Genomic DNA, 14480 nt, shown 5'->3' with positions numbered 1-14480 from the left:
CGATTGGAAGATGTGTGGTGCGCGAATCATGAGTAGGCTTGTTATGATGGCCGGCGTACACCGCAAATAAACCCGTCGGTAATTTAATTACTGCCATACACGTTTTACAAATTTTGTATACATTGGCTTAATTAATACATTTCAATATAATAGTACAGTTTTAGTATTTTGGTGCCATGACATACACATTTTGTACCTCTTTTGAGCGGATAAGTCTGAGGTCTCCGCCGAAGTGGATGCCGAGAGCCGTTCTGGTGATTATGTAGAGCGACACCTGGGAAGTCGTTCAGTGTTTACTTCCTGACCCACGGACATTTGACAGGTATGGTAGCCGCTGCGTTGTCTCCCAGTTATTTACAAAAAAAGTGCGATACAAACAAACAAATGCATTGCTACTCCACATATGGCTATTCAGGAGAAAAAACATCCTCCTCGACATGGCTAGCTAGCATGCATATGGCTATTCAGGAGAAAAAACCTCCTCCTCGACATGGCTAGCTAGCATGCAACACTTGCTATCTGAAGCTATCTGTATGTAGGATATGCTAATCTCCCTCAAAGGGTATTGTTAGACATTTACGTAGAGTGTTGAAGCAAAAATAGATTTGCTGTAATAAATGTGATGTAACCGTGTTTTGCGCAGTGTGAACAATCAACCGTGTGCTGGCCCGGAATGACAGACGAGGTGCTGTTTGAGTTTCTCCATATGGAGATGGTGTCCAATGTCTATAAAGAACAACAGTCCAACAAGATGCAAATGGACAACAAGGTGTGTGCAGTAAAAAGCTAAAAAACAAACAAAAACAAAACCCATACATTGTCCACGTACATTATTGTACGGTAAAAAAAAAACAAAAAAACGTTTTATGTATTTTCTCAGGACAGGGCTGCTTGCGTGTCCGTCCTCGAAAGCATGGGGTTCAGAGTGGGACAAGGACTCATCGAGAGGTACATGGACACGTTTAGTATTTTATACTTTTTCCCTTGGTACCACATAAAATGTAGTAAACTCTGAGTATTTATTCCTAGAAAATTAATTCAATGTAAATTCATGTCCACATCAATTATTTTCCGTCACTAGATAACAGTTGATCCTTTGAGGGGGGAGAAGCCACAGTGGGACAATCACATATATAAATTAAAAAAACCTCCTTTATTTACCACCCACTGAGCAGAGCTAAGGTCAATGTAATCAGTATCACATTTCACATCACGTCTTTTGAGATGACATTCTTTTGTCCAGGTTGACCAGGGACTCTCCCAGCTTTAAAGATGAACTGGACATAATGAAATTCATCTGCAAAGACTTCTGGACCAAGGTGTTCAGGAGACAGATCGACAACCTCAGAACAAATCATCAGGTAAAATAAAAGATGACGAGAAAGTGTCAGAGCATCACAAATGTTGTGTTAATGGTATGATCCACTTTACCCTAATCCACATAATAATGTGGAAACATAACTGATGAATTTAGAAATGTTAATTACCACATCTTTATTTTCCACCCTAGGGAACCTACAGAAATGTTAATTAATCTTTATTTTCCACCCTAGGGAACCTATGTTCTCCAGGACAACAAGTTTACTATGTTGACTCAGCTCTCAAATGGAAAACAGTATCTGGATCATGCTCCTAAGGTCAGTCTATTTGCTCCATTTACTTAAACACACACTTGATGCCACAGAAATCCAAGACCTAATCTAAGGTTATTTTGTGTGTCTTCTCTCAGCACCTTGCATTCTCTTGTGGAATGGTGAGAGGAGCTCTGTCAAACCTCGGCCTGGACAGTGTTGTGACAGCAGAAGTCGCTGTCATGCCCTCCTGTAAGTTAGACTATGTCAATGCACCACCAAATAGTGGGTCCCAGTCTGACCAAATTTTGATAAATGTGCGAGATTAGATCAATCAAATCCTTTGTTTACGCTGCGCTGCCAGCGTACCAGAGCAGAGAGAATGAGAAAGCGATGACAGTATGGCTAGCTCCAAAAGAAATAAGGTCAATGAGGAAAACAGTTGTTTTGAAAATGTATTTACAGTGAGATTTATGTTAATTCTTCCAGTACTGCACTACAAAACAAAGCACCGCTCGTTTGAGCAAAGTAATCCCCTGATTTCCAAGCTGAGGGTACGCAGAATAAGCGAACTGTATGCCCAGTATGACAGATGTACCCAACTAATCACGCAAACTTTTACAGCAATGCAACATGCAAACAAATGTTCACTACAGGTTGTCTACATAGGTTCCCAGTCACTCAGGTCATTTTATCCAAAAATACATTAATACAAAAATAAATTACGTTACAACTCTAATTTTAACAATTTAATTCAAAAACATTAACCTCGACTGTTTTTCATTTTGTCAGGTAAGTTCCAGGTAGTGATTCAAAAGTTGTGACCTGATCATCTTCACCATCCTGATGCTGGGACAGACTGGTCCAAGTATGGATCTGCACTTTCCTTTACCGTGTGTTCAAACCATCGATGGAATCAAACACTGCCCTGGTTTCAAGCACAGGAAAGATGGAGATAGAATTTGCCAAAAAAAAGCAACCTCTGTATTCTGTAGAGACAAGATGTCATGTTCTTGTCTTTTGAACGTGAATTAGGTTATGGTTCCATCTGTCAAGTTACGCTAACATTTAAGCTAAAAAAAAATGAATAGCCCAAGCTTGACAAGCTTCTTGTGGTGTGAAAACGATAATGTTAATGTGAGTGTAAAGTGAATTAGAAGCAGTTTCAATTCTTGGTTGACATTGCTCTGTTGTTAAATAGTAGAGACCAATGCGTTGGCTTAGCCTAACTGCCAGAACATTTTTCTGTTATTCCACACACCATTACATCATTATCATAAAAACTTTAGGTTAAACCATTAGATGTAATGTTTTGAGACATGACTTTTCTATGAATAAAAGTGGAATGACAGCTACCTCCAGAGCACCACTCACCCTATGTACAGTGATGTGTACTTTCAGGGTTTAACTTTAAAACGTATTAGATTTACATTTTTGTACCGACATTTACATTTTGTCTTAAGATATGTAAACTGTAAAGTTGTTGGATTCTTGTTTATATTTATCGCTTGTGAAAAAACAAGTCTATGAACACCACAGTACACGGTGGCACATGTTGTTTTATCTTATTTATCATCTACTCTTTTTCGTATTAGATAAACATATTGAGCTAAAATAAGAGAGGTGAAGATAACGAATTTCTCATATATTTACCTATGTCTGCCGCTAGATGGAGTCATCCGTGTGTTTTTTTTTTTCGTTTGGTCTTTTACCGTTTCCTGTTTTCTCTGTTGTTTTGTTACATCTCTGATGATGATATTGAATTTAATTTACATTTAAAGAAGTAACTCAAAGTGGGAAAAAAACTTTTCTGTACAGTGCAAAAAAATTGTGTTGCATGTTGAGTCATTGGTATAAAAATAAATCCATGATTGCATAAACAAATTCAAGTATATTATTTCCCCAAATATATTTGCATACTAAGAAAAAACAGAAAAATAATGTCTGCCTAACTCATTTATATTAAAAAAATATGAACAGTGAACAGAGTTTGTAAATCTTTAAGTAGACTGTGTGTACCTGACATTTAAACACAAAAATAAAGCAAAGTTACTATACACAACATTACACATTAGTACAGGCATGGGCAAACTAAGGCCCGGGGCCTGATACTGCCCATTCAGCTTTTTAATCTGGCCTGCCAAACTTTTCCAAATTATATAATGTATTTCTATTATCATTATACTTCTGCCTTTTCCCTTCAATGCCCACGTTTCCCCAATACAAGGCGTACAAAATGATGATAGCATTTCAGCCTATATGCATGACTTCCACATGTCCCTTATCTTAGTTCACATGAACGTTCCATCTATCTGCTTCTAACCCGGCCCCCCTGTTCAATTTTAGGACAATATTTATTCCAAAACTAAAGTTGCTTTTTTGGATGGTGATAAAAAGTCAAACTTTTGCAACCAATCAAACCAGACTATTACTGGAGGTCCGTGTATGAAATACCATAACATCCAAAGTCTTAGTTTTTCACTGACAATTTAAAAAACAACACAACTATCACAATGTACACTTAAAAATATCAGGAGGAGAGACTTGGACTGCATCCTAAACAGGCCCTTAAAATAAGGCCTCGACATCTGACCCCAGTGATGTCATCAGGGTTAGTCTGGCTTTTGTGGTGAAAGAGATTAAAAGTGAGTGGGGGTCTTGGAGAAGGGGTGGCATTGATTGCATAAGAGGAAAACATCTGATCTGGGGGGTTTAATGCACGAAGGAGTCAGAGCTTTAAGTCACAGCACTGCACCTTTGAAATTGTTTGCTTGTAGTTTCACATTCTTTGCAAAAATGCAACATCACCAACCCTTAAAAGTACTTTGGAATACACCACTCTCTACTGTAGAACCTGAAGTGGGTCATTTCAGTTCCTAGGTAGAGAGGCCCTCAGCACAAGTGTCCTTGAATGAGCTTTGGAGTTCCCCCCCCCCCCACAAAAAAAACCCAAAGCCTGATTTGAAATCCCTCTGCACTCGCTCTACATTCATTTGCGACGTTTGTCCTTCAATGGACTGTACTTCTTTAAGACGTTATCATCAAGTGAAGAAAAAGTTTAAAAAAAAGAAAGAAAAAAAAAACCGTCTGAATAACTGCACAGCGCAGGGCAGCCCACTCTCTGAGCCATTTGTTGCATCCCATTAAACACTTAGCCTAAATCCTTTCCTAAAAGAAGAAAAAAAATCAGAGGGAGGGAGGGATTAGAGAGAAAGACGGAGGGGGTGGAATTATACAAAGTTAGTGGAGGAGGAGATTCGGGGAGTGGGAAAGAAGAGAGAAAAGAAGGAGCTAAAAGAGACCTAAAGGAAAATTAAAAAAAAAAGTGAGGTGAATGTATTGGTGCTGGTACAGAGTGGAGTGAAGTGCAGTGCAGTAAAAAAAAAAGAAGGTATATTTGTGGAAAATGAGAGAAGGTGGAGACAGTGAGTCTTTCTGCAACAGCTGTTTTGTGCTCCTCTTCACAGCATGTCTCCCATTCCCTCCACTCTCGCCTGCATCACAATGTCACCGAGACACTCGCTCACAAAAAGGAGCGGTGAATGAAGGAAGGCAGGGAAGGGAGCAGAGGGGGAGGAGGAGGAGGAGGAGATTGGGGGACGATGAGGAAAGAAAGAAAACAAGTCAAAAGGACCTGTTGGGGAGGGTGGGGTGAGGGGAGGGGGAGGGAGCTGAGGGGGTATGTTCAAGTAAAACCAGAATTCATCCACTCCCTCAAACTGATGACTTGCTACAATTCAGCAACAAGGTGCACAGTTTCTTTTGTAGTGTGAGAAAACGACAGCGACATCTGGACCGTTCTGGTTTGACTGAAGCGGCCCACGGTTCACCTGCAGCTCATGGGAAATCACTTGTTGCTATTTGAAACAACCGGTGGTAAATGAATACAAAAGCTGTTGATGTAGATTAAGATGGGATATAAATGAATTTTTCAAAAGGCTTGTTGAATTACATTTTCTCTAGAAACTAGGAAAGAAGAAAGTAAAAAAAAAAAAATCAAATTATTCCCTATAAAAATCCTACTAGTCCCTAGTGGTATACAATGGCATTGCAAAGGATATGCCTGATGTTTTTGTTGTTGTTTTACAGTTTGAATTTTTAGGTTTGAAGGATTTTTTAAATTCTTTTAATATTAGCTTAAAGCTAGGTAAAGTTGAGATAATCAACTATGGTGAAGGTTTTTGTTGTAACCAACTCTTCAAAAAAAAAGGCAAACAAAACTAATGTTTCTCTTTAAAAAAAAAGACTTACACTTTTTTAAGTTGCTAGATTTGTCTAAAAAAAAACTAGATCAGCATCTAATTTCCCCAAGTGTGGTATCAATAAAGTTAAATCCTATTTAATCAACATTTTTAACATTCAAGTCAATGTAATAAGAGCAAAAATATTAAAAAAAAAAATACAATATGAAAGAAGAGCAGACTACAGGACTAAAGTTGTAATGTCACAACAATGTCAGGCATTAACAGTTTCAAGTATAGACTTATATGATGACTCAACTCATTATTTGTACAAATGCCAGAGGGAAACTCGTGCCACCGTCTGGGCCAAGGAGCTCACATGTACTTTTAAAAAACTCTCTTCATTCTTTGTGTATTTTACATAGTCTTTGTCAAAAGTTTTACTCTCGTCCTTTTCTTTTCTCTCTCTCTTTCTTCTCCTCACCTACCATTAAACCCAGCCAGCTTTAGTTGAGAGTAAGTTGCTCACTCTTTTACACACAAACATAAACTTTGTCTCTTGGGGCCATATGTTGACCCGCAGTGGACCTGAATGCAGCCATCTGCCTGCTTTTCCTATGTCCCACAGGGCAGGAGTGTGGGAGAATGCCTATCACACACAATGAGGTCCACACACACACACACACACACACACACACACATACTCACACATACAGAGGCCTTTAACCCCTTAACAGCCACTAATCATCTCCAGACAACAGTGACCCATTTGATGTTAACAGTGGCCAAGAAAATAATGGGGCTTTTATGCATTTATGCAAAACCTGTTCCCAACAGAGGATGTTTTTTTCTTCTTCTTTTCTTTAATTCGTATTTACATTCCAGTAAAGTTCGTTCATTCTCGTTATAGCAGATTAAACTACCGTTGGTGCGTTGAGCTGTTTGACTGCAGCAAAGGAGAAACACAGTCAGAGGGAGAGGGTGGAATCACTGGAGGCAGTGAGGGAGAAGGGAAATGAGAAGGATCCCAGTATTTGGGAAGATTAAACCCCAAATAAAAGACTTCTTATCTCCACATGGAATCTTAGTGGGTGAGAGCACACACCCTCTTCCATGGTCGCCACTACAGCACAGTGGGTGGGACAGAGAAAAAAAACTTTACCAAAACATTTAATATGCTATACATTACTTCACTTGAGTGTAAAACTTTAACAACATTTTATGCCGAATGTAGAGTAAAAAATAAGTTTTTTAAAAAAATGTTATTTATTTACAACAACATGAACGTTGTGGGTGTTAGCAGTTAGCCTAGCTTAGCTTTAGCGAGGCTGACCTAAAAACATTTAATCTTAAAAGTCCTAGACGGCCACAACTTAATGACGTCGCTAACATGTCACTAAAGAAATACTCAATAAAATGTTTTGGCCCACTTACAATTGAGTATTTATATAAATGAACGCAGCGGTGTACTGGAATCGTAGCACAGGGATTTCAGGTGATTAGGTATTTAGAATCAGCTATAGACCAGGGAAGCTACATAGATGACTGGGAAATGACAGTACGGAGGAAACAAGAAGGCGTGGGCTGCTCTGAGTGCTCGTCCACATAGCGTCGGTGTCTGTAACTGTGCTTGAATCTCGAAGTGAAAAATGTGTTCAAAGGCTTGCTTGTGTCTCGAAATACAGTTGAGGGACAAAACAAAAGCACCAATACTATTAAAGAACAACAACTACGTGCGCTCCATTTCATCCCTGTAATTTTTTTTTTCCCCTCTATTTCACATTGTAAAGATATCTTAGAATAAATCAACTTTGTTTCATTTATTACTTAGACCATAGCTCCAATCACATTATTTAGTCCTCTATTTCACATTGTAAAGATATCTTAAAAAATGAAGTGCAGCCCATTTTAACAAACTGTTGATTTTCACTAAAACGATTGTTTTTATTTAGTCTTACACTGTATTCTCTTTAGTATTGCCAACAATAATGTCAGAGCTTAACTTGTTATGATGACCTGGATGACTAGATATAATATCCACAAGAATGTCAGAACTTATTTTAAGCTATTTAAGCCCAAAGAAATAGGAAAAACTTTGTGGGAAAGTTGAAAAAAAGTTTGCGGGTTTTATTTCTTCATTAAAAAGAAAAAAGAATCAATGAAACAAGGTCATAAAAAAAAAACAACTAAACTTTATTTCAAGTACAAAAAGACAAAAAAAAAAACCCAAAATATATTAAACTTGATACAAGCATTAACAACAACTCAGACTATAAATACGTTAAAATAAATTAAAGAAATTAATTTACTAAAGATTTATCACCTTTACCATTGAACAGGCCTGAAACATGTCAGATGAAAAAGGCAACTTTTTTTTTTAAATAGACCGGCAACGGTTACAGTCGCTGCTCTTCTAAACAAAACTAGGATCAAAACACATGGAACAGCTGGGAAAACATTTCTAAAAGGCTAAGAAGACGTACCCTAACGTTACTATATCCCGATGTCGTGAGCGCAATAAGGCAATGGACACGGGAGTGTGGCTGCGGCTCCCTTCACACCGGTAACAGTATAAAGCCAGAACAGGAACAGTTAATACTGAAATATGACGCAAAAAGAAGATTGGTCGTGAAAAAACGTGTCTTCGACAATGTCACATTAGTGCTGCCTGTGCACAATGCTGGAGAAAATAAAACTCTTGGGAATGTGTGCATGTGAGGAAATGCAAAGTATTACAGATCATTTGTTTTAACTCAACTTGCCAGATGTATAAACAGCTCAGATGGTGTTTGAGCAGACTTAAAAAAGGGTAAATGTAAAGTCTACTCTTCAGATTCCTATAAACTCCCAAGGGGATTTTCTCTGACATAACATCATGTTTCAAAACTCCTGTTTTTCACCGTTGGCATCTCACACAGATAATGATGTGTCATGAGCATTGGATTTGAGAAAGTCTGATCGAGCCCACAAGGCTTTTCTTTTAAGGCAGATTTGATTTGTCAATTTAGATTTTTTTTTTCTCCCCAATGATGGCAGTTTGTTAACAAGGCACAAGAATAGAAAAAAAAGAAGTTTGCTATTACTGTATGAACATCAATAAAGACCTGAACAAACACACTAGCTTATTCGACTAAAAAATTTATATATATGTATATATATATAAAAGAACTTTCGGATTTTCTTCCTGACAACGCAGCAACTCTTGATTTTAACAGTAACGCAATCTGTCTGACAAAAGAGGAAGTGTGGTATATTTAAAAAAACAAAACAAAAACAAACAAAAAAAACAATCCCAATGTGAAACCTGTGATCAAAAACTGTACTTATTTGAAAAAGGAAAAAAAAAAAAAAAAATCACCAGCCTATTAGCCAGATACTGTGTGTTTATAAATAATAGCAAATGAAATAGACACAGGCCACATGGTTCCATTTATCCCACCATAACCTCAAGCACCGAGGACATCTTTGGCTTTGTCGCGACCTCACTAGGGAGATGTCAATGGATAGTAGAATAAGAGCAATTGAATAGCTGAGGACAAATAAAGGTGACAGTATTGCCTTACATTTAAATCTGCCACTTCCATAAAAAGTATTAAAATATAAATGGTCAAACTGTTAGTATAACAAATCTATCACATTCACGTTTGCTGAACATATTGTGTAGAAAAATATATGGAGTCTGTTAGTAATGTCGGTGCTTGTGATTTTCAGTGGCACTGTGGTTTAAAGGCAGACCCCAGCAGAGTCGTCAGGAACAGAGAGCTGACTGAACACGGCCAGACGTTTCCCGTTGACTTCGCTCACACCGCTGCAGGTGTCAGAGCCACTAAGCGAGCTGGCAGAGCTGCCACCGTCTTGGTCCTGATCCTGGTCCTGGTCTGACAGGGAGGTATAGGACAGGGATCTGGCACCAAGGGGCTGTGAAAACACCCCGGTGGCACCAGGACTCAGCCTCAAGGAAGGGGATCCGGTTGGAGAGATGCCACAGGGAGAGCAGCCCGAATCTGGAGAGGGCAGAAATGGAGAACGAGGATCTGCCGTCACGGTCTGACACCCAAGGGCTTGGTACTTGTTCGCAGGTGAGGGCTCGAAGGCAGAGTCCATGTCCAGGAAGGCACTGGAGAGGAGGTCAGAGATATCAGCGCAAGATGGACGAGAGGCAGAAGGAGCAGGTGCAAAGGAGGTGGGAGTGGCAGAAGAATGGGGAGCGACAAGGGGAGAGGGGAACCCCGCAAAGCTGAAGCTCTGTCTGACGAGAGGAGGTCGATTTGGATTTGAGGAGCACAGTGGCTGTGGGGGGATGCTTGAGGAGGAGCCGGAGGAGGAAGATGAGGAGGAACGAGAGATGGATTGCTTCCTTTCTTCCTCGCTGTTGTGGACAAAGTGGCATCGCATTCCATAGGGGCAGAAGCCAATGGTGTGAAATGTGCGGCACAGCTCGGTCTTGTACTTGGGATGTCTGTTGAGATCCCGCAGCTCCTCCGGACCATGGGCAAACTGACACTTCCCACCGTACTTGCACAAACCACTCTCTGTGAAGGAGCGACAAAGTTCAGTCTTATAGCGTGATGAAGAGGAGGAGGACGAGCTGAGGGAGGAGGTGGATAAAGAGGAGCCAGTGTTTAGTGCAGTGGGGCTGATGTCACTTTGAGGGAGTCTCATATCATTCCTAGGCCAGCCGAGACCTGCTGGTGTGCCGCTACTGCCCTCCACCATGCTGACAGAGCGCTGGGCAAAGAAGGCCGACTTCCCCCAAAGGGAGGAACCCGTGAGCTGCGAGGCTATAGGACTTTCTGGCTGTTGTCCCCATTGGCTGGAGGTGAGATACGCACTTTCTGAGGAATCGCAGGATAGAGATGAGAGGGAAAATGTCTTGTTGTGCAACTGGTTGGTGTATCCCGCGGTTCTCATTGGCAGACTGAGGGATGGCAATTGTCTGCTGGGTTCCCTCAGGTCAAGACTTAGTAATTGCTGTGTTAACAAAATCAGAGAACGGCCATATAATTAATATATCATTTAACAGCAGACAATTGCAGTAATGCATATAGAGGTACTTTTCATGACCATATTTACAACATAACTAGGATAGCTTTTCAAGACAAGAGGTTCACAAAACAGACACTTTTAACTGTTGTCACATCTAATACGCATGGTGATCATACAGTATTGTTTTACACCATAGCAGCTGTGGTTAGCCAACCTATGTAATGTATTTTTTCCAGTAAAACAATTACAGTCTTGTGAATAATTACTTTTTTGCACCCTGTGAAACGCAAAAGATAGTGTAACCATAACATGTTTAATCATGAAAATAAGTTGAAAAATATGACCTATAGCTTTCAGTCTCAAACCCTTCTCTTAGTGCTGAGAATTATGCGACATTGATAACCAACTGTTACGATAACAATCTCCACTGACGTTTGAATGCAGTTTATGAGTGCACAGCATGTTGTCAGTTGCAGGTTTTAAGCCTAACATTTTTTAAACAAAGAAATGAAATAAAGGACTTAAAGCATGTTTATGCCTTAATGTGATATCCTTTTATCTCCTAATCTTGTGTTCAAGAGCAAGCAGAGCAAACTACACGGGTTACCAAGACAACAGAAAACAAAATTAGATTGTTATTCCCTGTGGTGTTTTTGTTTTGTTGTTTTTGCCAGAAATATTAGCATTATAAGCCATGAATAACATTAACAGAAACAACAACTACAAATATTTCAATATGTAGATGGTGTACGGTAATTTTTAACCAAAATACATTAAGAAATCATGAAATGCTGGTAAATAACGATTAAAATCGACCAAAACAAAATATAACCGTAATGTTTGTTATCATCTGACAAGGGCATAATCTTGTACATGTAATAACATGTAACAAAATGAGCCGTTCAACCTGTCGTCAGCTTATGCATTAGCCACCGTAGATCACCATTAAATTTATTCACAGACGGGTTTGTTCCACTCTGTCTGACAACTCGCGCTACGTCGATGATAAACAGTTTGTGTATCATGTTGTTTTGAATGAGGACGTTGTTTTTTTCCCTAGTCGCCGTTGACAATCTAAAACATTCAACAACTACTTGTGCTTGTTTCTTAAACTAAACTCGACCAACTAAGCCTAAATGAACACATTAGCAACTTCGGCAAAACGTTTTGGTCACACGCTGCGATTGGTTTATAAGTTAGCTTCAAAACCACTCGCACGTAGTGCAGTTAGTTTCAAATAAACGGAACTCAATTTATTTAACCGAAACTCGCGAAAAAACGTTAACACTTCGGCGTTTATGTGTTTATTACTACACAAACACAATAAAGAACTGATATAAAACGTTTCAAATGTTAAAAAAGCGGCAGATAAGAGGCGAAAGTAGCATATAGTTAGCAACCAAGCTAAGCTAAGCTAACTCCCTGAAGCGAACGAGCCAACTTTTGCTCAACTTTTCACGCGGCGCCCCATCCTTTACCTTGCACATCATCTCTTCCAGGTCAGCAAACTGGTTGGGTTTCGGGTAAGATGGCATTTTGACGAGTTGTAAACAAAACGCGCTTGGTCCCGTCTGCCCCCGAAAGCGATAGGCGTGCGCAGCACCTTTGGCATGAGTCGGTCAGAAGTTTCCAGCAGTCGCTCGCCGTCCCAAACAAGTCCCAACACCCCGACCACGTGTGGATTTAAAACCTTAACAGTGGTGTTAGCCACGCCCACTAGACGCATGCCCCAAAAACCGCCCTGAGGGCCCCTGGTTCTGTTTACTATCACAATCAATCATCGTGTGCGTGTCTTTGGGTTTTTTTAAATGTAAAGTTTAGAATTTATATAAATTCATCAATAATTTAATTAAATTAATTTTCAGTTACTTTCTTTATCTATATCGTTCCAGACAGACTGCCAGGAAAATCTGTGCAAGTGATCCTAAAGTCCACTTTTGACTTTGTTTTTACAGAACTCTATGTGCAATAACGACGACATATGTGCATAAGAACAGAAGAAATTCAGGAATTTGAAGGTTGACTTTGACAAATCCCTGATTGTGATTGGCAACTGAAATGTCCAATTAGACCTTCAACATTGCCCTGTTACTATTATTTAGTGCTAATGCTAATAGAACTTTTAACTGTTGTGAGTGACAAATCTTTTTTCTCTCTATCTGTTGTTTTCTCTCTCTTATACTCCCCCTCCCCAACACTTTCAGCGCATTATACCTTTGAAGCAAAGACTAAACAAACACTTTACTCAAAACAAACGTCCATACATTAGAGTGGAAACTTACATTTTATATATGTCTGTCTGTCTGTCTAGATAGCTAGCTATGATAGACAGCTTGCTATATAGCTGTCTAGATAGACAGCTATATAGAATCTATCTAGCTAGTTAGCTGTCTAGATAGACAGCTATATAGATAGATAGAAATGAAGGAATTAAAGCTATTACACATCACGTACACATCAAGACTATCAGTAAAGTTTAATTTGAAAATATCCATGTATTAAATTAACCCAGATACCAATGCAAAAACCAGGCTATCCAGTAATCATGTTATACATTTAGGTCAAATAAGATCTATCTAAAATGGCAGATTGTTAAGTTAAGGCAGGAAAACAGGAGAACATATGGGTAGAAAGACGGTATATGGTGACAGCGAAGCCCTGTGAGGCAGACGAGGAGGAGTTAAAGAGTTTGATTTCAAAGGTGAAGGAAGTGTGAAAAATTCCACTGTGGAGCAGAGCCATTCGAATATCTTGACAGTCTCCCTCCCTTAAAGCACATAAACAGACACAAGTTCCTCCCTTTTTGCCAAGACAATATCTACTGTTGACTCAATATTCACAGATATCACGGTGAAACACATTGACTCTAAGCCAAGTACATAGAAAGATCCATGGCTGACACTGAGGCCAATGATCTTAGCACTTAAAAAATGTGCTTTTAATTCTTTAAATGACAGAACAATACAAACAGACTTTTTAACCACAAGGTTGTGCCTGCGTTGTTGTTGCTACAATGCTTGCATTTCAACTGCACGTCCAGTGTTCCAATTTATTGGCCAACAACTTAAATATAACAAGCTTCTCAACTTGTTTTTGCTTTATGGTTTTATATCTACCAGTGTGTGGAGATGAGAGTTTGAGTACAGGTGTGTTGAGAATGCATGATAACAATATACAAGTTGTATTTAAGGTCATTTTTGTTTCTACAAAACCCTAGCATTCATTGAAGCCTCTCTACCTTGGGGCTCTGAGTAGAAGTCTGATTGTTCCTTAACCAGCTCACACTGTAGCTCTGAGGCTCTTTTACAAAGGGACCAGGTCAGCTGGGAACAAAGCCTGCCGAAAACCTTTGTTTTGGTCCAGCCAAGTGGTCACCGCTAAGTGTGTGTGTGTTGGATTGTGTGCATCCCCCACTCCCATTTGTGATGATGTAATGAAATAGGTATATCCTGTGAGTCTACAACATGAAGACTATCTGACTGTGCCAGTCATCCTCTGATTTCTGTGATTTGTACTAGCGTCAGTGACTCTCCTCCATATACATACCTCTGGCCTGTGTCATGTACACACAGCATGAATCACAACAAGATGTTCCGTCCTAAAAATCACAACATGTTCCTTAGAAATGAAATCTGTGTTCTCCTTTTTGACTCATAAAAGAACTTCCCTTATATTATCATTTTAAGTTTACTTAAGTTCACGTACGTTTTGAACATTTGAACAAATGTTACCCATGTTTTTA

The 14480-nt window shown here is 39.3% G+C and overlaps 2 protein-coding genes across 2 annotated transcripts; one reads left to right on the top strand and one right to left on the bottom strand.

The window, feature by feature from the left end:
* The first annotated feature begins 98 nt into the window (after nucleotides 1-98).
* trappc6bl (trafficking protein particle complex subunit 6B, like) lies at nucleotides 99-3451 on the top strand. The gene is made up of 7 exons (XM_008309765.3): nucleotides 99-322; nucleotides 644-769; nucleotides 881-948; nucleotides 1244-1361; nucleotides 1554-1637; nucleotides 1730-1823; nucleotides 2364-3451. Exons 2-7 carry the CDS (start codon nucleotides 674-676, stop codon nucleotides 2393-2395), a joined length of 492 nt encoding a protein of 163 aa, XP_008307987.1. The 5' UTR covers nucleotides 99-322; nucleotides 644-673; the 3' UTR covers nucleotides 2396-3451.
* Nucleotides 3452-7925: 4474 nt separating this feature from the next.
* Nucleotides 7926-12464, bottom strand: LOC103378513 (mRNA decay activator protein ZFP36L1). Its single transcript, XM_008309766.3, has 2 exons — nucleotides 12217-12464; nucleotides 7926-10723 (listed from the first exon to the last, which is right to left on the bottom strand). The coding sequence occupies exons 1-2, from the start codon at nucleotides 12271-12273 to the stop codon at nucleotides 9476-9478; spliced, it is 1305 nt and encodes a 434-aa protein (XP_008307988.1). The 5' UTR covers nucleotides 12274-12464; the 3' UTR covers nucleotides 7926-9475.
* Between the last annotated feature and the right edge of the window lie 2016 nt (nucleotides 12465-14480).

This window comes from Cynoglossus semilaevis, chromosome 4 (genome assembly GCF_000523025.1).
Source record: "Cynoglossus semilaevis isolate Cse_v1.0 chromosome 4, Cse_v1.0, whole genome shotgun sequence".
Taxonomy (NCBI): Eukaryota; Metazoa; Chordata; class Actinopteri; order Pleuronectiformes; family Cynoglossidae; genus Cynoglossus; species Cynoglossus semilaevis.
This window is presented reverse-complemented; position numbering and strand designations above follow the sequence as displayed.

Bases quoted from the DNA above. Each gene is read 5' to 3' on its own strand.
- trappc6bl (XM_008309765.3), top strand. From the start codon at position 674: ATGACAGACGAGGTGCTGTTTGAGTTTCTCCATATGGAGATGGTGTCC. The intron at 949-1,243 runs GTACATGGACAC...TCTTTTGTCCAG, and splicing joins GGACAAGGACTCATCGAGAG to GTTGACCAGGGACTCTCCCA. The intron at 1,362-1,553 runs GTAAAATAAAAG...TTTCCACCCTAG, and splicing joins ACCTCAGAACAAATCATCAG to GGAACCTATGTTCTCCAGGA.
- LOC103378513 (XM_008309766.3), bottom strand. From the start codon at position 12,273: ATGCCATCTTACCCGAAACCCAACCAGTTTGCTGACCTGGAAGAGATG. The intron at 10,724-12,216 runs GTAAAGGATGGG...TTGTTAACACAG, and splicing joins TGGAAGAGATGATGTGCAAG to CAATTACTAAGTCTTGACCT.